The sequence below is a fragment of the Heteronotia binoei genome, chromosome 21 (genome assembly GCF_032191835.1).
Source record: "Heteronotia binoei isolate CCM8104 ecotype False Entrance Well chromosome 21, APGP_CSIRO_Hbin_v1, whole genome shotgun sequence".
In the NCBI taxonomy this organism is placed as follows: Eukaryota; Metazoa; Chordata; class Lepidosauria; order Squamata; family Gekkonidae; genus Heteronotia; species Heteronotia binoei.
Window position 1 is genome coordinate 136,037,147 of NC_083243.1, and position 26,909 is coordinate 136,064,055.

The following is a 26,909-nucleotide window of genomic DNA, read 5'->3' on the forward strand; positions in this document are numbered from 1 at the left end:
TGACATTTGCTACCTTCCAGTCCTCAGGAACGGAGGCAGATTTCAATGGAAGATTACAGATTTTTGTTAGAAGATCCACAAGTTCAACTTTGAGTTCTTTCAGAACTCTCAGATGTATGCCATCCGGACCCGGTGACTTATTCGTTTTTAATTTGTCTATCAGTTGTAGTACCTCCTCTTTTGTCACCTCAATCTGACTCAGGTACTTCCAAAATTAGTGGTTCTGGGGCGGGCAAAAAGTTCTCATCTTCCACAGTGAAGACGGAGGCAAAAAATGCATTCAGCTTCTCAGCCATTTCCCTATACTCCTTCAGTAATCCTTTTACCCCATGGTCATCCAAGGACCCCACTGCCTTCCTGGCTGGTTTCCTGCTTCTACCATTGGCCACCCCTGTTATAAAACTAATGGTAGATAAGAACATAAGTAGAGCCCAGCTGGCTCAAACCAGTGGTCTTTCTAGTTCAGCATCTGTCTCAAATAGTGACCAACCAATTCCCCTCGAGGGTCAACAATAGGGCATAGAGGTTAAGGTGTTCCCCTGATATTGCTTCCTGATGCTGGTATTCAGAGGCTTACTGACTCTGAACATGGAGGTTCCTATTAGTCACTATGACTAATAGCCACTGATAGAACTATTTTCCATGAACCTCCTATTAAAGCTGTCTGCTGTGGTTATCACTATGTCCTCTGGCAGTGAATTCCACATTTTAATCAAATGCTGTGTAAAGAAGTATATCCTTTTTATTAATCATGAATCTATTGCCCATGAGCATATTTGGATTTCCTCAAGTTCTAGTATTTTGGGAGAGTTCCATTTTCCAACTCTCTCCAATGCATTCATAATTTTATATGCCTGTATCCTGTCCCCCACTTAGCCATCTCTTGTCTAAACTGAAAAGTTCCAGACTCTTCAACCTTTTCTCATTCTTCCAAATCCTAATTATCTTGGTTGCCCTCTTCTGTACTTTTTCCAGTTCTGTGATGTCCCTTTTGAGATAAGGTGACCAAAACTGGGTGCAGAATTCCAAATGAGGCCACACCATAAATCTGTACAGGGCATTATACTATCAGCTATTTTATTTTCAGTCCCTTTCCTAATCCCAACATAAAGTTTGTCTTTTCACTGCTGCAGCACACTGGATTGATACTTTAACTAAACTATCTACTACAACCCCCCAGGATCTTTCCCCCTCTAAGTCTCAGCAAGGTCACATCCCATTAATATATACCTGAAATTGAGAAATTTTTTTTTGTTCCAATGGCCATCTTGTTCCATTTGGTCCAATATCAACATGGAACTTCATCTGACACATCCTAAACTCTAGTTTAGGATGTCTCCAGTCTAAGGAGGCTTGTCAGGCCACCACTTGAGGAGGGTTCCCCCACTCCAGGGCCCCTTTCCCTAGTGCCAGTTATCTGAATGGTGTGGGACTTACCAGCAGCAAAAGGAGGACTAGGCTTGCCTCACCAGCAACACAGCAGCATCACTTCTGGCACACACCAGAATTGATGTCATCATATTGCCACTAATGCAGGGATGCTCTGGTATCAGAGCATAAACTCTATGGCAAAAATTACTACTACCATAGAGGTTTTTGCTCAAATACAAGAGTGCTCCTAGGACTCTCTTTGCTTCTGGAAACCCTAAATCTGATAATTTATTGTGATATCTTGTAGGAATTTGGAATTTGCATGTAGCCCAAAAACCAAGGTTCTAAACCAGGATTAACATGGTATGTGGGCAAGAAACTGTAAGTCGTTTGTGATGTCTGAGTATAGAGAAACTGTGTAAAATACTTTAAAAATCTACAACACTCTGTATAAATTCTGAAAATTATTACAATTTGGCATCTGAAAGCTATTATCTCTGTATAGATATAGACTAGGAAAAATTACTTGAAATTAATTTGAACTAAAGATGGTAAATATGCTTGGCAAATATTGGTATTGTTTATCTTTTGCACAGGAGATAATGCAAATGCAGTCTCAAATACCTATTAAATATATTTGAAATTCCATATAGGGTGGCCAGACCGTCCCGGGCACCCGGGAATGTCCCGGTTCTGGCCCGCTATTCCCGCCTCCCGGGCTGGCTAAACCGGGACCATTAGAGGTCCCGGTTTAGCCAGCCCCGGAGGCGGTGGGCCACGCACGCCGGCGGGGAAGGCGGCGAGTGAGAAAGGGAGCGTCCCTGCGCACGCGCAGGGACGCTCCCTCCCTCCCTCGCCGCCTTCCCCGCCCACGCGCGGGGCCCAGTGGCGGTGGCAGAGGCCGGGGAGGCGGCGGAGAGGCCGGCGCTGGTCACTGGAGGCCCTCCAGAGACTCTGGAGGGCCTCCAGCGACCAGCGCCGACCAGCGGAGGCCGCGGAGAGGCCAGCACTGGTCCCTGGAGGCCCTCCAGAGACTCTGGAGAGCCTCCAGCGACCAGCGCCGACCAGCGGAGGCCGCGGAGAGGCCGGCGCTGGTCCCTGGAGGCCCTCCAGAGACCAGCGGAGGCCCTCCCTGGCCTCCGCAGCCACCGCCAGCCCCGCCAGCAGCACCAGCCGCCAGGAGGAGAGGCCGCCACGCGCCCTGGATGAAGGTAAGCAGGGAGGGAGGGGGCCGAAAGCGGGGGGGCGGCTGGCGGGAGGGGGCGGCCTTCCTTCCTTCCCTCCCTCCTCCCTCCCTCCCTCCTTCCTTCCCTCCTTCCCTCCCTCCTCCTTTCCTTCCCTCCCTCCCTCCTCCCTTCCTTCCCTCCCTCCCTCCTTCCTTCCTCCCGCCTTCCTTCCTTTCTTCCTTCTTCCTTCCCTCCCTCCTTCCTTCCTTCCTTTCTTCCTTCCTCCCTCCTTCCTTCCCTCCCTCCCTCCTTCCTTCCTTCCTTCCTTTCTTCCTTCCCTCCCTCCCTCCTCCCTTCCTTCTCTCCCTCCCGCCTTCCTCCCTCCTTCCTTCCTTTCTTCCTCCCTCCCTCCTTCCTTCCCTCCCTCCCTCCCTCCTTCCTTCCCTCTTTCCCTCCCTCCCTCGTCCCTTCCCTCCCTCCTTCCTTCCTTTCTTCCTTCCTTTCTTCCTTCCTTCCCTCCCTCCCTCCCTCCCTCCTTCCTTCCTTCCTTCCTTCCTTCCTTTCTTCCTTCCTTCCCTCCCTCCCTCCTTCCTTCCTCCCTCCTTCCTTCCTTCCTTCCCTCCCTCCCTCCTCCCTTCCTTCCTTCCCTCCCTCCCTCCTTCCTTCCTTCCTTCCTTCCTTCCTTCCTTCCTTCCTTCCTTCCTTCCTTCCCTCCTTCCCTCCCTCCCTCCTCCCTTCCTTCCCTCCCTCCTTCCTCCCTCCTTCCCTCCTTCCTTCCTTCCTTCCCTCCCTCCCTCCTCCCTTCCTTCCCTCCCTCCTTCCTTCCTCCCTCCTTCCTTCCTTCCTTCCTTCCCTCCTTCCCTCCCTCCCTCCCTCCCTCCTCCCTTCCTTCCCTCCCTCCTTCCTCCCTCCTTCCCTCCTTCCTTCCCTCCCTCCTTCCCTCCTTCCTTCCCTCCCTCCCTCCTTCCTCCCTCCCTGTTTTGGTGGTTTGGTATATGGTTACTTTTGCATTTATTGGCATTTGCATTTATTAGCAATAGCTTGTGTAATACAGCATTTTGACTTTTTTTTTTGCCATATAGATAGGGTGATCATTTTCCTATACTACTTGCGCTTTGCGTATTTTTCAAGTGCTTGTGTATTTATGTACATTGTTTTCATTGACTAAGGGAGGTATCTGGTGTTTTCTGGTTGCTGACTTAGCCAGACAGGACAGGAGACCAGCAGAGAATATCTCCCCTGTTTCCCTTCCTTCCTTCCTTCCTTCCTTCCTTCCTTCCTTCCTTCCTTCCTTCCTTCCTTCCTTCCTTCCTTCCTTCCTTTCTTCCTTCCGTGGCTCTCAAATATCCGATGTTCATGTCTTGCGGCTCTCAAACATCTGACCTTTATTCTGTGTTGCTCCTTTGTTAAGCAACTCTGGCCACCCCTGGAGTAGACAATACTGACTTTGGTGGACCCAAGCACTGATTCAGTGTAAGGGAGCTTTGTGTTTGTGTCTTCTGGTGCAATTTTGTTCTCAAATCCTGTATTTACTTCATCAGTATATGGGATAAGGCACTTTCTCAACTGTGCTGCATAATGCAGCCTATTTATTTTGTCCTGTTTGCTCTGTTGGCTCTATCTGCGCCACCTTCATCACTTTTGGGGTGTGGATCCCCCAGTGGGGTGGTCTCCCGACTCCCTCCGCCGGCTGTTTCTGATAGCCCTGCGCCCCCTCTTTCATTTGATATGTGTCCCGTGCGGGTGCCACCCTCCCGCCGGGAGATGCCGCAAAATGAGCCCCCTTGAGGCTTATGGCGGCAGGGCTTGGGGGAAGCGAGCTAGACTGCTGTTCTTTTGAGGGGTTATAGAGTGTTTCGAGCCCGTCCCTGTGGCATCGGTCCCATCGTTGTGGGGCCCAGGGGGCCAGTGCAGCGGCACGCTGAAGCAGCCTGTCGGTCACTTCCGGGTTCCTGTCCTGCATCTCGACCTGTGTTATTAGTGAGGGGAATGAAGACTAGAGAATGTCATTGCAGTGTTTTAGTCCAGCTGCTAAACAGAGTCAGTAGGTGTCATTTTATTTCCAAGCAAATTTGACAACCCCCATCACGCTACAAAGATTTCAAGGGTACTATCTCATATGTTTTGTCATAAGTTATTGAACTAAAGGACCAGGGACGTTTTTCTACATGTATAAAACACAGTAGAATCTTTTAAGTTGTTTTTGTTATTTAAGTTGTTTTTGTAATAATTCTTCCCCTCCCCCTCCCCAAGCTCTATAAACCTGACCTTGACAGACTCTGATCTTCAGATTTACTTTTTTTTTATTGGCATCATTACATTGTCATAAGAAAGTACCTTGTTTTTCATGCCTAGGGCAATATGAAAAGATCCCCCCTGTAAAGGCATGAAAGGAAAGCTGAAATATAAATGAATGCTTGCTGGCAGTTTCGCTTCCTGTGTGATGGAGTTTGATGCTTCCAGGTGTTCTGACATCAAAACATTTCATTTTCAGTGGGAGAAAAACAAGTCTGACTTCTCCTTGGGGGGATCCAGGCAGAGAAGAACATTGTGATTTTGCAATTTTAGGTGGTACTAAAAATGTTCGCTTGGAGGAAACGGACATAATATGGCATTAATTTTTGTCAGTTTTTCTGATGGGCTGCTGTTGAATTTGGAGAAATGCAAGGCAGTATAGATTTTGATCAAATATTTATTGTTCTTTCCCTTCTCAACAGGCTTATAGGTTTTCTCCTCTTCCTGAAATGGTGATGGGTTCTCCGCCCCCTCCTGTGCCTCCCAGAACAGGACCTGTTGCTGTCACCTCTCTTAGGAGGTACTATGCTGTTGTATGTTTCAGCTGAGAATATTGAATGTCCCTTACTGTGATAAGGAACATCTTATATTCACACACAGAAGGCCTAGTAATGAAAATAAATTGGCAAAATTATTATCATAACATCATTTTAAAGCTATAGATTTTCATCTTGTTTTCTTATTTATTTAAGAGCAAGCAAATGGCAGTAAGGAAAGAATACTTATTTAGTTCAGATGTAAACCCACTAAGATGCCTAAAACATATACCAAATGTACATTCTAGTATCACTCAAACTATGGTTTAAGTATTATAAAGGGATAATGTCAGATTAGCTGTGCTATAAAACAAGTGAATGTTTTAAGGGATGACCCTACTGTAGGGAGCACAAAACATATAGACGGCCTGCTAAAACTGGTTTTGACTCTCTGGACACATTTAAAGGGTTTGTTACTGTAAGATCTCATATTGGCAGTTAAAATGTTTAATACATATAAATCACCTCTAAAAGTCAGTTCTAATACTTAGTCTGAATTCTTTAGGCATTGCTACTGGGCAGCTTCCATTCATTTTAATCTGAGCAGCAACAGAAGCTAGTGAACAGCATTTTTAAAATTCTGTTTCCTCACAGGTAGCTCTTTTATAGAATGCCTCATGACATGCATTTCTGACTAGCTGTTGCACAGTTCAGACTGATGAAATAACTTGGTTTTCAGATTATGCTTTACAAAAATAACACATTGGGCAGTCTGCAAAGCCCAAGTTTAGCACATACATTGCATTTTGATGTGTTTTGGCATAAGAATACAGAAATAGCTGAGCTGTCCTGATTGGCTGCTGGTGATGTCATGACAGTCATGCAGAAATATCAATGGAGCACTGGCAGCCATGTTTGTCCTTCACTGTCAGGTAGAACTGATAGTTGGCAGTGAGCTAAAATAGACTGTATCTAAGAAACAGAAACCATACATTGAGAGCATTGTCTTTTTATATACCAGTATATTTAGATTTTCTTTGAGACCAACGTAGGCAAGGTGCTCTATATGACCAGTGTCATATCTTTACTACATGTGTATTACCTACTATTTGTGCTGTATCACATCCAGATGTATTTTGAGGAAATTTGGGTCAAAAGCCCTGTATCCCAGCTGTAATCCATGAACTATAAGATAATGACTGAGCTCTGTGGAAATATTAAAGCAAAAAGCAAGATTCTGTCTTTATGACTTTCCACATGTTTTCTGCATAGCTGAAGTTGTTTCTTGAAAATGTTTGCTAATAAGACTAATCTTAAATAGCCTGCTCCAGTGTAAATTGATTGTGGAGCACAGCAGATGTTTGCTTGATGTTGGAATGAATGATATTTTCAATTTATATCATGCAGGTCGACATCTGATATTGGCAGCAAGACAAGAATTTCAGAGTCCAGTGGAACTGAACAGATACAGCCACATGATCATGCCCCTTTTGTCCCAGTATCAAGAGCCCCAGTATCTGTGGCTCCATTGGATCAATCAGCTTTGAATTACTCAGGTGAAAAACGCATGCGGTACAAACAGAGACCACATCTAAGTCTGTATGGCATAGAGACAAGCGTGTGAGATGTTTCAAACACCCTTGGTAGAACTGTATTAAATGGCTTTCTTGAAGGCTTGAGGAGAAGGATCAATAAAAGGATTAAAGCTTTTCTATTGTGGGAAAGAATGGGGAAGAAGGACATGGTCATTCTGTTTGAAGCACCTGGAATTGTCATCTTTCTGAGGCAGGATCTTGGAACTGAAGGTGTGCTGCAGTACAGAGAACTGATGTCCATGTAAGGTAGTCAGTTTCCATTGCAATGGCTACTTATTCTGGAGTGAGGGCCACTTTTCATTGACCCAGGGGCTACATGTTGTCTTTGGAAACAACCAGCGCAAATGACCAGTTTCAACTCAGTGTAGTGAAGCCATCCTGAATTGATAGTAAATACATGATATTATTGTTTCATTGCAAGCCAGCAGGTCCTTGCAAACCATTCTCAAATGGGTTGTGTGAGGATATCTTGATCTGTGACTGAGGTTTCATTCTATGTGGCCATTCAACTCAGACTGACTTCACCACATAATTAATAAGCTGAATATGGTCACATGTATAGGGCTTCTGTTTGGAGGCTAGAAAGCCAGTAGATTGTATTTGCAATGAGGAGCTTCAGCAACGAATATGAACTTACATGGACGTAAGAAGCTTCTGTATACAAGTCAGACCACTGGTCCATCTAGCCTAGTGCTGTCTACTCTAGGTCAGAGGGGCTCTTCAGGGTCTTAGCCAGAAAGCTTTTCCAGCAACTTCTGCCTAAGGTTCTTCTAACTAGAGGTGCTGGGAATTGGACATGGGACCTTATACGTGGAATGGATGTGCTCTGCCATTGAGCTATGGCCCCAGCAAATCTCTTTGATAACACCAACCAGTCAAATCACTTTGGTATTAAGGAAACATGACAGACATTGCATAACTCCTTAGGCACACTGGACTTATACACTTCTAAATATTTGTATAAGCCTGGGTGTGAATGAGTTGGGCTCATCTTCTATTTTACATTGTAACTGCCATTTTTGATCTGCCATTTTGTTAGTGTTTCTGTGTTCACTAAATAAAGCTTCCAGTTGTTGAAGCCTATGTCATATAAGACCATTGAAAAAGATAATTGAGATTATTTAGGAGGTCACTAAGAGTGTGTGTCCTCCAAAGGAGGGATGGTTGGGTAGCTGGCACAACAAGTAGGAAAGGCAAGTGCCAGCATGTATGGAAGGACCACTTGTGTTCACTGGACCATGGGTGGTCTGGAGAGAGCAAATGATTTTCTGAGCTTCTGAAACTTGCTGGAATAACACTAATTGCTTGCTATTCACACAACAACTGTCTTTAGCTAACAGAAAAAGCATGTGCATTAAAGGTCAGCAGAGGTAGAGTAGCTGTTCTGCTTGTGTCAAAAACCTGTGGGAGGGGGGAGTCTCCTTTTCTAAAACCAAAATAAGATTTGTCTGCCATTTTCATTTTACTTGAAAGTTCCCTGTTCTGCTTTTAGTATCATCAATGCACATAGAGCAGTAAAAATTTGACAAAAGTTCACATGGTTCTCTGAAGAGAGAGAGAGCCTGTTGAAAACAAATCATTCATTTCTAAATGAAAGGTTTTTCATTGCACTGCTCTCAATGAGAATGAAGCCTGGGGCCAATGAAACCTTAAAGGAGAAAGAACACAAAGAGAGAGAGAGAAAAAACACCAGTGCTTCCTGGTCTGGCTGTCTCTTCTGCAGCCTTTGCCTCTTATGATCTGTGGTTTAACATTCTCCAACTGTGTTCAGGTCCTGATCATTCATCCATGTCTGGACAGCTACTGGCCGCTGCCATCTGCTGTTGTAACACCTTCCTACCCAGAGCAAAAGTAAATTAAAAACCTTTCCCTCACTGCTGCATTTGTACCTTGAAAATTACAAATAGCAGTAAATTGTCAGTTGAATAAAGTTATCTCTAGTAATTAAATTGAACTGCTTGGTCCCAACAGAAGTAGTAGTCAACCCTGTATCATGTAAGATGTCAGCTCATTCATAACACTTAGGATAAGGACATTCTAATGGTTAGGTACCATTTACACCACAAGTGCTTATGATACGGACTAAACAGGATGGAATACTATATTTATTGCTGAAGTTTCTAAAACATTTGGATAAGAGAAATTATACCTGGCTAAAAGAGCTATTGGCCTTAAGCTTCCCTTATTTTTCTGAATATAAAGCTATGAATGGCTAGTGTATTGAAATAACAGAATACTCTTATTCTGAAAAGTACAGAACCCCCTTATTTTTTCATAAAATTAATATTTAATTAATATTTAATATTTCAGCAGCCAATTAATGCATTGCTTCCTAACAAAGCAGTTTCAAAGACCACAGTCCGAAGTACACTCGCATGCAAGCAGGTTTCAAAGAAACCATTGGGATTTATGACTGGGTGTGTAAATGATGGGGTTTTATTTTGGAGGTTTCTTTTGGCACCAGATTGGAAATAAAGGGCTTGTAGAAGTTTCACTATGTTGCCTTAGGCTATGATCCAGTGGAGCAATGAAGGATGTTATTTCATTTAAAGCATGTAATAGTCCTAGCGGGACCATTTAGCACAGTTCACATGTTGTCAAGGGTTATGCTGTGTTCCTCTATTCACAGCTCCAGTGGCTTAAAGGCTCTTTGCTAGTCTGAAGCACAGTAATCCAGCAGACCCTGATGGGCAGTCCACGGCTGCAGTTAACTTTTCTTATGAGTTGCTTCTGAAAAGCACAGTTTAGCTGAGCATTTCTGAAACCGATCTATAGTAGGACTAGATGTATCAATTTCATTATAGGACATGGCTCTGAGAGTGCCTCATTAGCTAGTGTAATGGTTCCAAGTATAATGGTTCCAATCTGATGCTTAAGAAGACTTGCTGATGGAATTTAACATGCATCTTTTTTGTCCCAGCATCTGATTGGGAATTCCATTCTGTTTCCTTATTCTCTGCCATCTTATTCTCAGTAGCATATTTCCACAACCTAAAGTGATTTCATGCAAAAGATTCCTGTTTGGTTCTTGCTTAATCGTAGGAAATCATTCTGCTAGCTTTATTTGGCCCTTGCTTAATAGTAGGAAATCAAATAGTAGAAAATCAAATCAAATCAAATAGTAGAAAATAAATAAATAAATACATTCTGCTAGCTTTATTTGACTTAAAGGAAAACCCTGAAATAAATTATAAATATATTGCATTAAATCCTGCAGACACATATATAAAAGCTGGTCAGTTTAGAATTGGAATACTGAGTCTTCAAAAGACAGACATCTGAATTTCATTAATGGATATAGTATTACTGTTATGGCACATTTATTTGCTACCAGTAGTGTACTTGTTGTGGAACAAAAGATAATATTCTCTCAATTTCTGGAAGGATTTAGGGTAACTTTTTCAGGGTCTCTGGGTGGAATTCAAGATGCTATTAAAATGATAAGATGAAACATTCCCATGTTAGTCAGGGAAAAGATTTACATGTCCTTGATCAAAACTCAGATGTGACCCTGACATACATAGTCTTTTTGATGACTTTTTAAGGACTCCTATCACTTTCATCATCCTGTCAAGTCTTTAATTGTACCCACTGTCACTGAGATTCCTTAGCAATTGTTACCATAAATCACATGCATGTACTTAAAAGAACACTCTGTCTCAGAAAATGTTCCAGTTTGCTTGTTTTCTGGGGAAAGTAGAATATTATGACCTTCTAAAATTTTATGTCAATTCTCCATTCCTTAGTTTTGCTTTATTTAAATCAAACAAGAGAATTAAAGTGCGTAAACTGAAGTAAGATGGACTGGCCTTGGGAACACAGCTGCTATAAGGTGGCACTGCCCACATGGTGACATTGTTTTCTAGATACTGCATGGAATAAAGGGAGATAATGTTGTAATTTCTTGCAGTGCTTGTTATGAACAGATATTTTTATGAGAACCTTGAACTTAATAGAGCAGTTAATGGAAAGTAGGTGATGAAGAAAAAGGGATTTCATGTATTTTTAGTTTTATTGGTGTTTTGAAATTCAAGGCTTATACAGGTGTGAATCTGTAACTGGAGACACTAAATGGCTGTCTAAGAATGAGAATAATAGTGAAGAAGTGGTCTTTACTGAGAAAATATCGGCAGAGCTTGAGCTGTGATAAAAAAGTATTCAGGATACTGGTGTAACTTTCAAGAAGCTGCAAGTCTACCTTTCATAAAATAATTACTTGAGAGTTATCACTCTGGGTTTTATAGAGATTTTATAGAGTCTACACATTTGCAACAGTGTATTTTATCAGAGGTCTTCAAATTTTGCTGTAGCTAATGTCATGAAACCACCCCCCAAAAGTTGCATCCCTCCATATGTAATGAAGGTAAAACAAATATAAGTGTTCATTTAATACCATTCACTGGAAAGTTCAGACTTGGTATAGGTTTTCAGCATTCTTTGACTACCTCAGAAAAGAGAACCCAGGGATACAAGAAGCCATTAGACTTCAGTTACTCACTGGCCTTTATAGTAGGCAATATGCATTTGGAGGCTGGATTCCCCACAAACCTACCCTTTTACATTAGGTAGATGATAAAAACTCTGATTAATAACCTAGTCAAGACACACATTAAAACCTGACTAGGATGGGGTTGCCTTCCTTCTATGCCTCCTCAGACAAACCTAAACATCAGTGACTGTGAATAATAGCTGGGGAATTAAAAAAGTATAAGAAATATTCAATCATTGTCTTATGTTAGCGAGAACAGTAATTCTACCAGAGCTCTACAGTACTAAAAAAGACATTTACCACCACTGCTTCGCAGACTGGAGAGTTTCCTATGGTCATGCAGGTTTGGCACATAACCACAATCCTGCCATTCCAATGCAGAAATAGATCGAAATGTAAAGTATTGTGAATGCAAAGGTTATTTAATAACTAAAATGTGTAATGATAGTGAATTCATTTACAGTTAGGCCCTGATTCTGAGTGGTCCTTATGTGGCAATATGAGGTTGGCCAGGATGTTATTCAGTCACTTTTTGTGCTTGCATTGGAGTAACAGACCTTTTTTTTTAAAAAAAATCAGGGGGTTAAAAAAACCCCCTTGGTACTCCTCTTCTGGTCAGGATCAAATTGTTGTGAATGTGGAGAAGATGTGATCATTCTAGCCCCTTTTTATGTCTCATGGATTAAAGAAATGTGTGTGAGGGGAAAAGAATTGGAAAACTACTAAAAATAAACAAAAAATCAAAACAGGTAAGAATTAAGAACGGCTCTGGGAGCAGTCTGCAGATGATTGTGGCTACTTGAGTGAAGATCATAATTGTCTCAGCAGGATGTAGTAGTTTCTCATTACCCTCAGTCTGGTTTTAACATCATAAGCCCCCTTTCTATGATTGTAAAGTGTGATGTAAATATACAGCCGTGGTATAAATATTGGTAATGGAAATGGCTTTAAGCAGTAAAAATACCATCCCAAGTTAAACTTCTTTTATTTCCTCTACAGTCAGCCAAACTCTATGAATTCAAGAGACTCTGTTTGTTATATGATGTCTCTGTTTCTTAATTGGATTTTTTTGTTTTGTTTTTGGGATTGATGTTTTTGGAATTGTTGTTCCCTTCAGAATAAATACATCCTACACCATTCCTACTCAAATGGGGCATATTCATCAGCAGGAGTACAATCCTCTGAAATTTGAGATAACAGAGTGGTTTTATGTCATTAGAGGAATATTAATCCAAGCAAACAGGTGGCGAGCCTCTAAGACACACACATACATCCCTTCAAAATAAAGGGTGCTTGGTTGCTCTCCTTGGTTCTGTTCATCCCATGTAACTTCATACGCAACATTTATGCAATTCTGACAAGCCCATTGTAGACAACAGAGGCTGGAAACTGTGCTGTAAACTGAAATGGAAAAATGGAACTGTCTTATTAAATATATTGTTTCTGTTTAACATCTCATGTGTGTGAAGTGTTTTGTTTCAATTTGCTCAGGTTCATTTGTCAATACAATGACAAATGGGGTAGGTTTTTTTTTTGTCTTTTTTAACAGACAGGTGTCTGGAAAGGCATTGGCCACTCCTTACAACTGACAGTTAATGGAACAGCCTTTTCAGCTTTTAATTGCTCTTCAATGACTTGACATCCATACATAGAAATTGATTGGAAGTGGGAAGTGCAGAATTCAAATATTTTGGAAATCAGCAGAGAACTTGATAAGAAAACATACTGGCACTCTGAATGCAATAAGTTAATAAAAGAAAGTTTGGTTGCTATATTGATAAAGGTATTGAGTACAGATAACACCAAATTAGAGGTTACTGTGTGCTTAACTCTTTTTTTGACCTGCCCTTTGCTCACAGCATTTTTACACATGAGATTTAAATGGATTATTTCTATTTAAATCTGAAATTAAAGACTTACTTTGTAGAATATACCTTCATCATGCTTAGGAAAATTCACATATAGCACAAACAATGAAATATAACATATGAAAACCATTTTTAAATTTAATATAATTCTTTAAGAGCCTCCTAGGAAAAAGGCTGCAGATATATGCACACTAAAGTCCCACTGAATCCACTGGACTTTGCTTCTCAGTCAATATACATAGGATCAGGTTCTAAGATCACTAAGGTCTATGCCTGGAAATCATTAGAGTATCCTCTGTGTGCCAAAGCAATGGCCAAATGGATGTCTTTAAGCCTAGGAAAAAATGAATTGAGGTGTTTGGTGCTGACAGCAACGGGTCTTGATCTCAGGGGGAATATATGGGCCATAAAGGATATTTGTTCTTCACAAATTAACAAAATAATGAAAGCCATTATTTCCACACCTATCAAGTAATGTCTTTTGTTGCTTAAGATTTTGGGGAGCAGAAAGGCTATAGTTCATGCAATGAATACCTGTAGCACTTAATACATATTAACAGCTGATGCCTTCAGAACATAGGAGATACATTTCACTGAACAGAAGATAAAGATGGATTCTTTTTCTAGCACTTGGCAACATCATTCAAGCTGAAAGCAGTCATGTGTTGCTGCAAGTAGCAAATTTCTTCCAGAAGATACCAGTGAGGTATACAACCTGAAGGGAGCAGGAGCAACTAACGGAAGAAACCAGAAATTTACCAATTGATGAAGAAAAGTATCACAGTGGAGAAATAAACTGTTTAAGGCTAACATGTTAGAAAGCATCAGAAAAAAAATAAAATGGGTATATATATATGGTCATGTAACATTATGTGCTAATGTAAATGATGCAGGCATACAGAACTTTGAACTGAAGACGGAAATGACATTAAATAACTTGGGTCAACGTGATCCAAAGCTCAATCCACACAACAAAAGGACCACATCACAGCTATATTCCAGTTTATTCCCTCCTTTTGTCCCTATGATCCAATGGTTTTTCAGAAGTTTACTGAAGAGATTGATGTTTCATACTAGAGTATTTTACAGCTGCTATTTCCCCTTCCCTTCCTCTATAAAGTACTATGTCTACACAAACAGCAAATTGCAGAGTAGCAATAGGCAGTTGTAGTGCAGAATGCCCAAACTCTGTGACCAACCACTTAGTAGGGTTGTGTTGCCTTGGGGTAATTAAAGTCTTCCTATTCATTTGCATATTTGAAAATAATGCAGTACTGGCATTTCACCCAGTATATTGTACAAAAGTAGCTACAATCTCTAGTAACACTAGAATCAAAATTTAAAAAACTCTATATGTGTTATTTTACATCACCTCACAAATCTACTAGGATCCTGACAACATCTTAACCTGGGCTTATTTTAAGAACTTTCTGCACTAGCATAGATAGTGGGAGTCTGCATCTTTACTGTGCCTATGGTGGAGTTGTACCTTGGCTTAACAACTGATATTCATTCATGCTATATAGACCAGTATGATCACTGGAGCGCGATCATGGCGTCAGTGTGCCCACAGTGTCAGGAGCAGTTTCAGTTCTGGCTTGACTTCTTCAAACAGGTATATTCTGTTGTGGGATCATCCCCCTACAACAGTAGCAACAAGGCACTTTGTGCAGTTACAAACATACATGCTCTGTCTTTGGCAAGTGCTCTCTGTTGCCAATGCAAAATGGCATCTTCTAGATGGAACATATCAAGTACTATTTGCTATGCTTTTTGATTACTAATCATCTTCCCTGTCTTTCAATAGGAAATGCAGTTCCGGCAGTGTTTGCCATCCCAGCAGCAGGCCGACCTGGGTTCACAGACTATTTCATCCCAACACCACCTACAGCATACAGGAACCCTGCCTGGATGTCCTATGCTGGAGAGAATGAATTACCAGGGCAATGGGCTGACTCGGTAATAGAGCATATTTTACTTTTTGTGACTTATATATAGAATAGTAGTGAATTTACTCAGGCCAGGTAATTGGAAGGGGAATTTCCATGTAGATGGTATATTTATTGACCTGGTCATTGTTACTGGTGCAAGATGCACCACTGTCAGTGTTATTACTCGACTTTCAATTGCTTAAAATAAAATGAGGGGGTGAGGGGAAGTGTTAAAGAAATGTGGCTGCATGGCAATTTCTCATTATGTAAACTCTATATTAAATGCATCGTGCAGAGAATCAAAATGTTCTAGCCCAATCTTCAGAAGCCCTCCTCATACACTGATAGTGTTCTGTAGTTCTACATATTTTGGAGCTGGGTTTTCCAAATTGCAAGTCAGAATTTATGAATAGTTTCCCATAAGACTGGTAATGGTTGCATAAAGACAATGCAAATCAAAGAAAGTTTTGGACAGGATTAAGATTTAGTCCCTGAACAAAAATAGCATAGGAAAGGTTAATCCCGCTAAATAAAATGGTTCACATTTTTTCCCACCTAAAAAGCAGGAATGTAATCTGAAATTGGTTTATGCTGATCTGACAGGACTTATGCCACTAAACTACCTAATTTTGTCTGAGCTAATAGTAAACATTTGATTTAATGCCTATGCTGAGTCTCTTCTAATTTCATTAAGACAGAAAATCTCAGGAGGTGACTGATCGTAGTGGCAACAACATGCATGACTTGAGATTGCTAAAGGTAGCAATAGCCTTTGTGATGAAGACAAAAAAGGATGAAAGAAAGGCTTATTTTTAAAACTGCTACATATAAGGTTAATTTCCTGCACTTCTGTGGAGACACTTATATAACTTTCATATTGACTTCCTGCCAAGCTGATAATGTACATTATATAACTGCCATATTGGTTTCCTGCCAAGCAGATAAGGGACACATGTACATTCATCACATGAGACAAATTTCAAGCAAGTCCCATAATTTCATACATAGAAGTGACTTCTATATTTTGTAATTAAGAGAGGCAGGAGTTTGCTTTGGTTGCATATGGTCTTCAGGAAAATCAGCAGAATCCAGAAAATTCTACACACATGGCTTTTAGGGGCTTTTGCCTGTCACAGGAGATTAACTCATCCATTATTTTTCAGAGGACTCGTTACATTTTATCTCCACTGATAGAATGAACTGTTAGTATAGCAACAGGACTTCGTTATTCTCCTGTATAACCAGATATGTTTATTTATTTACTAGATTTTTAAAAAGCTGCCAGTCACCCCAAAAGTCTTGTGTCAACTTACAGCTTTAAAACCTTATTTATAATAAGGTAAAACATAAAAACAGATAACATAATATAGAAATAAAAGTGCTATCTATTTCTAAATTCTTGTCTTCCACATAAACCTAGTTTGACCAACCCCTTTTCCATTCATATTTGAACATGTCTCCTTTGAAACTGTGCAATGGAAAGCTTGTCACCCCATGTGCCACATTGTTTCTCATAGGCTGCTTTGGTATTGATAACAAAAATCCTGTGGATGGATGAAACTGAGAATGATCATTTGGCTAGTTTGTTTCCATCTCTGTAGTTCTTAAATCTGAAGGTCTACTGTAAAGCATGCCTTGAGTTAAAATGATGAAAAGGTGACCTCTAGTGGTGTTCTGTAGCATAGCTGGTTGCTAATTGGATCCAAGTGGGCAGCCGTGTTGGTTGGAAGCAGTAGAACGAAGTAGGAGTCAAGTTGTACCTTTAAGATCAACAAAGTTTTATTCAGAATGTAAGCTTTTGTGTGCTCTCAGCACACTTCATCAGATGAGGAATCAGATACAGTGAGTAGAGCTACGTAAAGCTGGTAGGCAGTGGTTTAGAATGCAAAATGGTACAAATTTAAGATCCAATGACAGAATAGTAACATTAACAGCATAGTAAAATTAACAAATTGAACAAACCTTTGATCTGAGTAGCATGACAAACCAATAAAACAGTAACATGTCAAAATTTATTTATTTATTTATATTAAGATTTATACCCCGCCCTTCTCACCTAGGTGTCTCAGGGCGGCTCAGGTAAGAATGTCTGTTAATCACTCTATTGTTGTAAGCAAGCCGGGGCAAATTGAGGGCATTTCTTACTCAGAAGTTTTTCCCATCAAACTAATTTGCCTTTTAACATGTAACATACATATAGTTTGTCATTAGAAGAAAAATACATTAAAATATAGTGGAAGATGGGTTTAGTATATGCAATGAAATAAACAGCCAATATCCCTATTTGAGTATGTCAATATAGCTAAAAGAGAAATACATTGGATAGTGATGTCCTTGTCCATCTATTTTGCTTTTTGACATGTAAACATCATTCTAGTTTGCCATTAGAAAAAAAGAAAAAATACAATAAAATATAGTGGAAAATGGGTTAAGTATATGTAATGAGATAAACAACCATGATTCCTATTTTGAGTATGTCAATACAAAAAATTATTCTGATACACTATTCTAAAAGAGCAATACATTGAAATACTGTGGATGTATAACTATACTCAGTGAGAGTGGCTTTAGCATATGTAAAGAGATAAAAAACCAATATCCATGTTCAGTCCTTGGGAGGGGTTTGTTCCAAGTTTCATAATAATTATTATTTGCTAATTGTGAGCTTTGTTGTGTTAAAGAACATCAGAACTTAAGTGGAGCTTGCTGATTAAGCTGATAGCTCCATATAGTCTAGTATACCATTTCACAGTGGCCAACAAGTTGTCCTGAAGAGCCAATTAAATGGCATAGAGGCTAAGGTTTTCCCATGCTACTACCTCCCAGCACTGGTGTTCAGAAATGTGCTGCCTCTGTAGATGAAGGCTCACTTCAATCACTTGGCTAGTTGCCATTGATGGACCTCCTCTCCATAAATCTGTCTAACCCCCTTTTAAAGCTACATATACTTGTAGCTATCGCTACTTCCACTGGCAGTGAATTTAACACTTTACTTATCAAGTGAAGAAGTATTTACTTCTGTTTATCCAGAACCTATTTCCCAATAATTCCATTTGATGGGAGCTCCCTCAATGTACCTTCTCCACCTCATGCATAATTTTATAAACTTCTATCATATTTTCCTTAGCTAGCTGAAAAAGTTGTATTTCATAATAATGTATATTATATTGTCTTATGACTTAATCCAGGGGTGTCAAACATGTGGCCTGGGGGCTGAATCAGGGTCTGAGCAACTGGTTGTTATCTGCTTTCTAATCCCTCTGTCGCTTCCTTCTGCATTGTAGCTTGTTTTGCTAGGCTGGGCTCTAATTTGATTAGCAGGCAAACAGAAGCCATTGCCTCTCTGTTCCCTCTGGTGTTTGCACCTACTGGGCAAAAGGACAAAACCCAAAAACCTTTGCACATATAGGCATTCAGGCAGGGGCAGCACTGCAGACTGAAGGAGCGAATGAATGCAGATTCTACACTACCCCTTCCAAATACCAGGTAGCACCTCTACCATCATGTGGATGCACTGCAATTAGTAACAGTAGTTAAGTGAGAGAGCAACAGACATGCTTAGTTTAGATACAATGTGAAACTGTGACTTATTTTAACTGGAGTCACCTTGCAGACCAAATCTCAGTTTGCAATGACAATTGTTATTTTCATTCCTTTGACTGCCACATGACCACCACTGCTGAAATTCTGTGTGTAGGTCTGAGAGCCTTTTTATTTGTCTGCTTACTTATTTGTCTACTTTATAGGTCCCGCTCCCTGGCTACATAGATGCTTATTCCCGGCCACGCTATCAGCACAACTCTCCTTCAAGACTTCTTCGTCAGTACAGCCATCCATTGAATATGCATCCCAGCTTAGAACAAGCCCCCCTGCCTTCTACTACTACTTCTCAACAAAGCCTATCAGAAAATGACCCATCTGATAGCTCTCTCACCAACCTTTCTACAGCTGCTCTGGTGAAGGCAATAAGAGAGGAAGTTGCTAAGCTAGCCAAGAAACAGACAGACATGTTTGAGTTTCAGGTCTGATGGCTTCTTGTGCTGAATGTTTGTATCATACGCTTTGCAAGCCTTTAGCTTTCCAATCAGATTTTTTTATGGGTTGTGCCAAAATGATGCATTTTCCCCCTGTTCTGAAACAGTCAATTCTGGATTTTCATGAATGAAATTAAATAGAACAGTCAGTCTGAAAGCTCTCTGCCTACTAAGACAACTATCCCCAAGCAACTATCTGTCACATATCTCCTTGTTCGCTGAAGCCTTCGTTGTTGGAAACATTACTGAACCTTTTAATGTTCCAAAATATTAAGAGCTTGGGAAACACATCATCCTGAAGCAAGTTGTGCATGTTAAAAGTAAAACTTACCTTCTGGATCAAGAAACAATAGCAATATAAAATTAACAGCCACATAGTCCTATTTTAGTAGTTTTATTGATGCATTTTGGAAGTGCTGTAAGACAAACTGCAGCAAAGCAATAGAGCTCAGTTGTTGCTGCCTAAATGCCACATTTGAACACTAAGAACTTGATGTGAACGAACCTTGCAAAGTCCTTTGTAAATATCCTAAACTCATGATCATTGTTGATAATCCAAAAGCCAGAAGAAAGAACTGTGAAGAAGCATACTAACATAATTGGGGTATAATGTTACTGGTGAGTTCCACAGAAATGTTTTCAATACTTGGTCTCTTTTCACTGTGAAATGGGAAAGAAAATTGACAAAGTAACTTGATGTTAAAAGCTTCCTGGAACCTTCCAGTGAAAACATATTATTTAAGCGTGTTCTACATTCAAAAGGCTTTCATTCTGAACACATGGACACCCTAGTAAATTTGAGAACCTTGAGCCACTCGATTTGGAATAATGAACACTCCTGCTTTTACAAGAGAACCTCTGTTTAACATAGAGTACATCCCTTTCTCTCTTACAGACAATGCCACCTAGTTAAAGAGATGCCAGAAACAGCTAACCAGAGCTGTGATTTATCTTGGATTACATTGGAACAAAGACTACTCAAAAGAAAATTTTTAAGAAACCACCATATTTCCACTAGTTGGACTACAACCTGATGATTATATTAAAATGCAAATAAGTAAACATGTACGTGGATTTTTTAAAAAAGTATTCAGTTTGAAAAGGTTGGGGGTAGTAATTTGCTGAAACCATAGCTGTAGGTTCTGAAAGATAAATGTCATTCCTTGTTCTAATGCATTATCATGCAAATACAACCCTTGCTAAAGAAAACAATAGCAGTGCTGCTGACTCACTCGTCATTGGTGGAGATCTGTAGAAACCAGTCTTCATAATATAACTTTAGAAGGAACTGAATATGGCTTGTGTTACACCAAACTGGTTATTCCATTGGGGTACAAAGTAATATGCCCTTCAATCTATTAATTTATTTATACTGCCCCAACTTGGTAAAGCTCTGTAATTCCATTTCTTTCATGGGTTTCTTTGGTCTTTATTGATAAAACTAAAGAAGGAACTGCAGTGAGCATTCTAGCCACAGCATCTGCTTGAACTGGTGGAGAAACACAACACTGAACTGGGAAACTCAACATTGATATAAGCACAGAATTTTCAAATCAACCCAATTTTTAAAAAATTGTGAACTCAGTTTCAAAGTCTACTACTTATCATGGTACAAAGACCTCTCCAAAAATCTTTATAATTGCAAAATTTTGGTATAATTATTTAGTTATTATTTAAGCAATCCGAATATAAATAAAAAAGTATTTTTATAGCTTCTATGTAGATATGTTTATAGAAATGATCTACCTACTAAGAACAGTAAATTATCTTACATTAACAGCAAACATTAGTTTAGAAACTAGCCATCTGGTTGAAACTGCTATATGAATAGGTAGTGAGAATTTAAAAACAAAATGAAACAAAGAAACTCAGGTCTCCCATAAAGATAAGTCTAATGAAATAACAATCTCCAGTCAACAACTGTACCATTGTGATTAAAGCACATTTAAAAATGTGATTCATGTTTTAATGTGCTTTGTTGCTGTCTGTTTTGACAATATACGAAGATTTTGAGGGAGTAGTTGCCAATTAAATCTTTAGTTTATTCAACCCTGTCCATCTATGTCCGCATGAAATAGATGAATAATCAGAGCTGGCTATCCTAAAGAACAGATAGAAAGTGTGAGGCAAACTTTTCCTGTGACCACTAGTGCCACCAATAGTATAGGAACCCTTTGTTTCAGTACCTTGCATCTGGGAGAGGTGACAAGATAAGAATGCAAATGACCTGGATCACATCTGTCCATAATTGCCTTATAACTAGAAACCAATGCCATGCATATTGATTTAATATTAAATTGACTGTTAATATATTTCAGTTAAATGGAACTAAATTCCTTTATGATGACTCTTATTTTTTTAGAATTATGCAGTTTAACATTAATGAAATATAATTGTTTTAAATATAAGAAATTGACATAACTTTCAGATTAATCTAGTTAAGAATGATTATGTTGGTCAGTAGAAAGATTACTGTGTTTCAGGTCTTTAACCTCAGTAATGTAAAAAGTTTTAAACAGAACCCTTCTTCTTAATGCCTATCATTATGCCTATCATTAGGGAAATAGCTTATCCCCAGAAAAACGAAAAGGTTCTGTATTTTGGGGGAAGGGATTCCATTTTTGCACACACACAAAAATCTGTTTGTGAATTAAGGTAAGGACACACTTTCACTTTTCCCTGCTTCCTTCTCTCCTTCCTATCCACTCACCAACCTACTTTTTACCTGCCCTCATCTTCAGCTATATTTGTTATTTATTCACTTTATTTATATTCCTTCTTCTTTCACAATGTGGACCAGAAGTAGCTTACATAATTCCTCTCACCTCCATTTTATACTCACAACATTCCTGTGAGGTAAATAATGGTGAGAATGTGTAACTGGCCCAAGGTGATTCTGACCTACATCTCCCAGATCCTAGTCTGAAACTCTAACCACTACACCACACTGGCTTCCGGGGGGAGGGGGGGGAATAGTAGCAAGCAGTCAGTCCTGAGTGAGTCATGCAAGTATCAGGTCAACTGCTGGTTACTGCTGGGCCTGGCCCCAATAAGACCTCCCTCAAAGGCCAAAGCAGCCCTGGTGAGGACCCTTGAAGGCTAATGGTCACTGAGTACATTCAGTTATTACAGCTAGAGGTGCTCCTTTTATAGTTTTTTTTTAAACAAAGTATTTTGATTTTTCTGCAAACCAGATTTTTTTCAGGTTTGTAGAAAGGTATGCCTTTTCTGTCCATGGGATCCAGACTCTGGAAGTATCGACAGGTATGACCATGTTGAAATTTAGATATATTGATGATGTGGGGAGAGATTATGATTGGGGAATGTATGCCTGAAATTTCTCCAGACCAATTTTGCACTAGACCTTTAATCCTGGTTTAGCTCTGTCCCTAAACTGACATTCTACACTAGAATCAGAGAAACCAACTCTATGACTCAACAGTTCTATTAATCAGAGAATCAGAGAAACCAATTCTATGACTCAACAATTCTGTGATTTCAGTGTAGAATGTCAGCTTGGGGGCAGGGCAAGACCAGGATTAAGATCTAGTGCAAAATTGGTCCCTGTCTTTTAAGGGCTTTAAAGGGCTGTAACCACTTGGTTTTTTAAAAATAAAAATATTATTCATAACAAGAGTTACAATAAATAAATGGTATGTAAAAATAATGATACCAACAGAGGTAGTGTAAGAAAGGCTGTAACCACTTTGAAGCGAAAAGCATCCTGTTTGGGGAGGATGTGAATGAAGAATGTAACCCCCCCCATGTCTGCCAGTCTTTATTAATCACACAGAGCCAAGAACCCTTTAAGATGCAAAATGGATAAAGTTCCCAACAATTTATAGTATCCTGGACTGAGGAAAGAGTGAAACTAGTGTTGGTAGATGTATGCCACAAGGAAATGTTCCTTTTGTTTCTCAAAAATTATCTTATCCATCATGGCTGGAGAGAAATTATGTATGAGTCCCTCATTGGTTCAAGACGAATTGAGCAACTTCCTCCTAGTTTCTCCTCCAACTTCTTCCTAGTTGATCTTCAGCAATCAGAGCAATAGTATAAGACTGCTGAGAATCAGATCTAGGTGAGCTGGAAGTTATTAAACCAGGCCCAGAATTCTGCAGTATTTTGCAACTACATATAGGGAAAGGACTTTCTTGTGCTCCCTTCTCTGTGATTTTTCAAGGATCCCTCACTCATGGGATTAGATCCTGCCAGCTTTCAGTTGGTGCAAGAGGGAGGGTGGATGGTCTTGCCCCATTTCCCTACTCATTACAATCTCCCTGCATAGTCCTGACCTTGACCTGTGGCATAGTCTTTTTTGAGTTAAAAGGGATGGCTGGGGAAAAGGAAAGATGGAGAACTATCCACTTGTATCTGTGTAAAGTTGGTAGGAATTAATCCATTTTTGAGGCTTTGACTTCTTTTCAAATACTTGTATTATATTCATAAATGTTTTAGAAGCTTGAGATTTGATGGAGACTGAATTATCAGATGGCTTCTGTAAATACAGAAAATAAATAACTTCTCTTTAGTGAACAAGGTCCCCCACAGAGTATTGCATGACTAAGGTCCATTAATTTCATTAGAATTTAAAGTAATCATTAGGTTTTGGATCTATATTTGCTTATAAGGGAAATAATTAATGATGAATCACTATTCCTCTAGACAAATAGAATCTACATACTTTAAACCTAAATATTAGTTTCTGCTGAAAACTTTTGTAATCCATCACTTTATAAAAATGTTCCTTAATGCTCACTTGACTGATGTTATATTAATCTACAAATCCAGTAAGTAAAATAATTTTATTTGTAAGAAATTGGTGCAATGTAGATTATCTGTAGGCTTCTTGTTTTAAAATTAAGGAGGGCATCTCTGGAAAGATAAATTACATTCCAGCATATAGTTATCTGTGAACTCAATATATTTATGAAGTGAACATATGGTGTGTAAATCTGACGTATATTAGGCATTTTATATGACAATAGTTGCAATATAGTTTTTAGTGGAAAATTTTGAGGAGCATTAACACAAAACATTCTTGATGCAAGTACAGGTTGCAGCAGAATATACTTTGGATAATCTATTTGGAAGTATCTTTATTCCTCATTTTTCAAAACATGAAATGCTTTCACACACAAAGTTATGGATTTACTCTAAAGATGCTGTGAACATTAGTTAATGAAAATCAGAAAAGGACTAAAATTATCTGCACAATCATGATCAACAATAGAAATGTGATGTTTGTGAGCATTATTAGTTTTCCATGGATGCCAGCTGAGATTAAAAAAAAGATAAAAAATGAGTGTTCCATGTGATCCCATGCCTATGAAATCTGTACCTACTTTTCTATCCCTTAAATAATCAGCAATTAATCACCTCTTCCTTGCCCCAAAGCCTTGTTCTCACTTTGCCTTCAGCCCACCAACCCCTTCATCCCATCACACCAATATTCATGTAACATATAATAAATGCTGTTCATATAGATGTCTCAAATGTCATACTCTCCCCTTGCACCCTCAGCTGATATGATTTTCAAACTGCCTTTTTCCCAAGCCACCTTGTACTATATGGTCCCTTGTATCTTCAAGCCTTCTGTTTTTTTCTTCCAGCCCCAGTGACCTGCAATTCTTTATAAGAGCTGCATGTTCCATGACTGATCTGACCTCTTACAGCAAGCAAATAGTTGTGACATCATAGACTCCCAGCAAATTGCTAAATAGAATGGAAACAGCTAGTTTTAATCTGGTAATATGTCACCATTAGAGCCAGCCTGACCATATAGGCAAGTTAAACAGTTGTCTAGGGCACCAAACTTTAAGGGGCACCAAATCAGACAGAACTTTTTTTTTTGCTTTAGAAATAATGTATCATCTCGTTTTTCTTGATTTTGAATGAGGACACCAAAGCCATAGTTTGTCTAGGACTCAGAAACCCTTGAGCTGTTCATAATCACCATGTGTCTGAATATATATATGAGAGAGAGAGAGAGAGAGAGAGAGAGAGCTTCATTGAGGCTGCAATCCTACAAACACTTTTCTGGGAGTTAGCCCCATTGAATAAAATGGGACATGTTTCTGAGTAGAGCTGCCTAGGATTGCTTCCTCATTCTCCTAAATCTATGGTTCTGTATTTATAGAACCAGGAGTCACAGTTCTCAATGATACTGCCACAAATGGAGCATTTACCAAGTATGATAGCCAGGGTTGTACAGGGGAAAAAAAGAACTGAAGTCAGTTTCAGGTTATTTTCATTTTAAAAACTTCAGTGAGATTCTTTAAAACCAGAATTAAAGTTAGTTATATTCATACATTGATCTAGCAGTTTCTGTTAGTTTCAGCTAAGTTAAAAAAGTGTTTATAGATATACTTTTCTTCCCCAATTGGCATGTAGTTCTCAGGAGTTACACCTTTTAGAGCAGATGTTTTCTTACAGCCTTAAGAATACTTAGTAGTAGGGATGGGCACAAACCCACAAATGAACCCTGGGTTCCCACAAACCCTCATTGAGGTTCGGGAAGGGTCTGTGCAGGCTCTAAAGGCATTATATACCTTTGGAGACTGACCAGAAGTGAGCTCTGAAGGTATTTAAATGTCATCAGAGCTAACCACCGCCTGTGGTCCAACCCGAGTGAACTCTAAAGGCCTTTGGAGCCCACCTCCTGGTCAGGCTGGCCTGACCTCACTTTGGGAGCTCATTCAAGTCAGGCCACCCAGCTCAACTGAGTTCTGAGGGTGAGCTCTGAAGGTATTTATATACACTTATGGGTGGGCAAGGCCTTTAAATGGGCTCTGAAGGCTCATTCTGAGAGCTCAGTCAAGGCAGGGAGCTCCTAAAACAAGAGCTCACTCTTTGAGCTCAGTCAGGCTTGCCTGACATGGAGGTGGGCTCTGAAGGCATTTAAATGCCTTCAGAGTCACTTTCAGTCAGTGATTCAACCTGGAAGTAAGATTCAAAGGCCTTTAAATGCCGTTGGAGCTCACTTAGGACAGGATGGATTCCCAAACCAGCCAAACCACAAACCAGTTCATTCAGTGGAAGAGTTCGTTGGAGCTTTCTGGTTCAGGGTTCATGAAAACCATGTACCGCCAATGAACCTCCATTTTCCCGGTTTGTGCCCGTCCCTACACAGTAGTCAAGAGTTCTTCCAGAAGTTACCTGTGCTAACATGGTGATGTCCTCATTACTATCAGCATACTTAAATTTACCTCAGGAGAACTAATCTGCTTTCTCAAGTCTATCTGATGCCTCTGAGGTATCTTTAACATCTGCTTATAATTTTCTCCAAACTCATCAAAAGTCACCCATAAACACATTTCTTTTAATTTACAAACTTGGTGAACTATTTCCCCACATCTGCTAATAGTAGTAATATTTTGTTGTTTATGGTCCAGCTTATCCACCACCAACTTCTGTACACTGCAGCATTGCAATCCATCAGATACAAGCTATTCAGGAAGTGTGGGGGTGGTAGAAAGTGCAGTCAAGTCTCAGCTGACTTATGGTGACCCATGATGTTTTCAAGGCAACAGACATTCAGAGGTAATAAATATACAACTTTCTGCTTGAACTTAGGCACACTCACTAAGCCTCTGAATTTACATATGACAAACACTATCAGATAGAAGGTAAATATTTGAGTGCCTTTTCAGTATTGCATAGTTTCAAAGCTCAAGTTGTGTTT

At 39.8% G+C, this 26,909-nt stretch overlaps 1 protein-coding gene across 5 annotated transcripts in view; it reads left to right on the top strand.

Moving 5' to 3' along the window:
- The window catches only part of KIAA1549L (KIAA1549 like), a 243,476-nt gene that overhangs the window by 214,934 nt on the left and 1,633 nt on the right, over positions 1-26,909 (top strand). For 3 of the 5 annotated variants that reach the window (XM_060261489.1, XM_060261492.1, XM_060261494.1), the window contains 4 exons: positions 5,255-5,352; positions 6,716-6,864; positions 15,068-15,219; positions 18,938-19,213. In XM_060261489.1, coding sequence (XP_060117472.1) covers positions 5,255-5,352; positions 6,716-6,864; positions 15,068-15,219; positions 18,938-19,213 — 675 coding nt within the window. Of the gene's footprint in view, positions 1-5,254; positions 5,353-6,715; positions 6,865-15,067; positions 15,220-18,937; positions 19,337-26,909 lie in introns of those variants that run through there. The other 2 variants (XM_060261490.1, XM_060261493.1) reach the window with 1 other exon arrangement.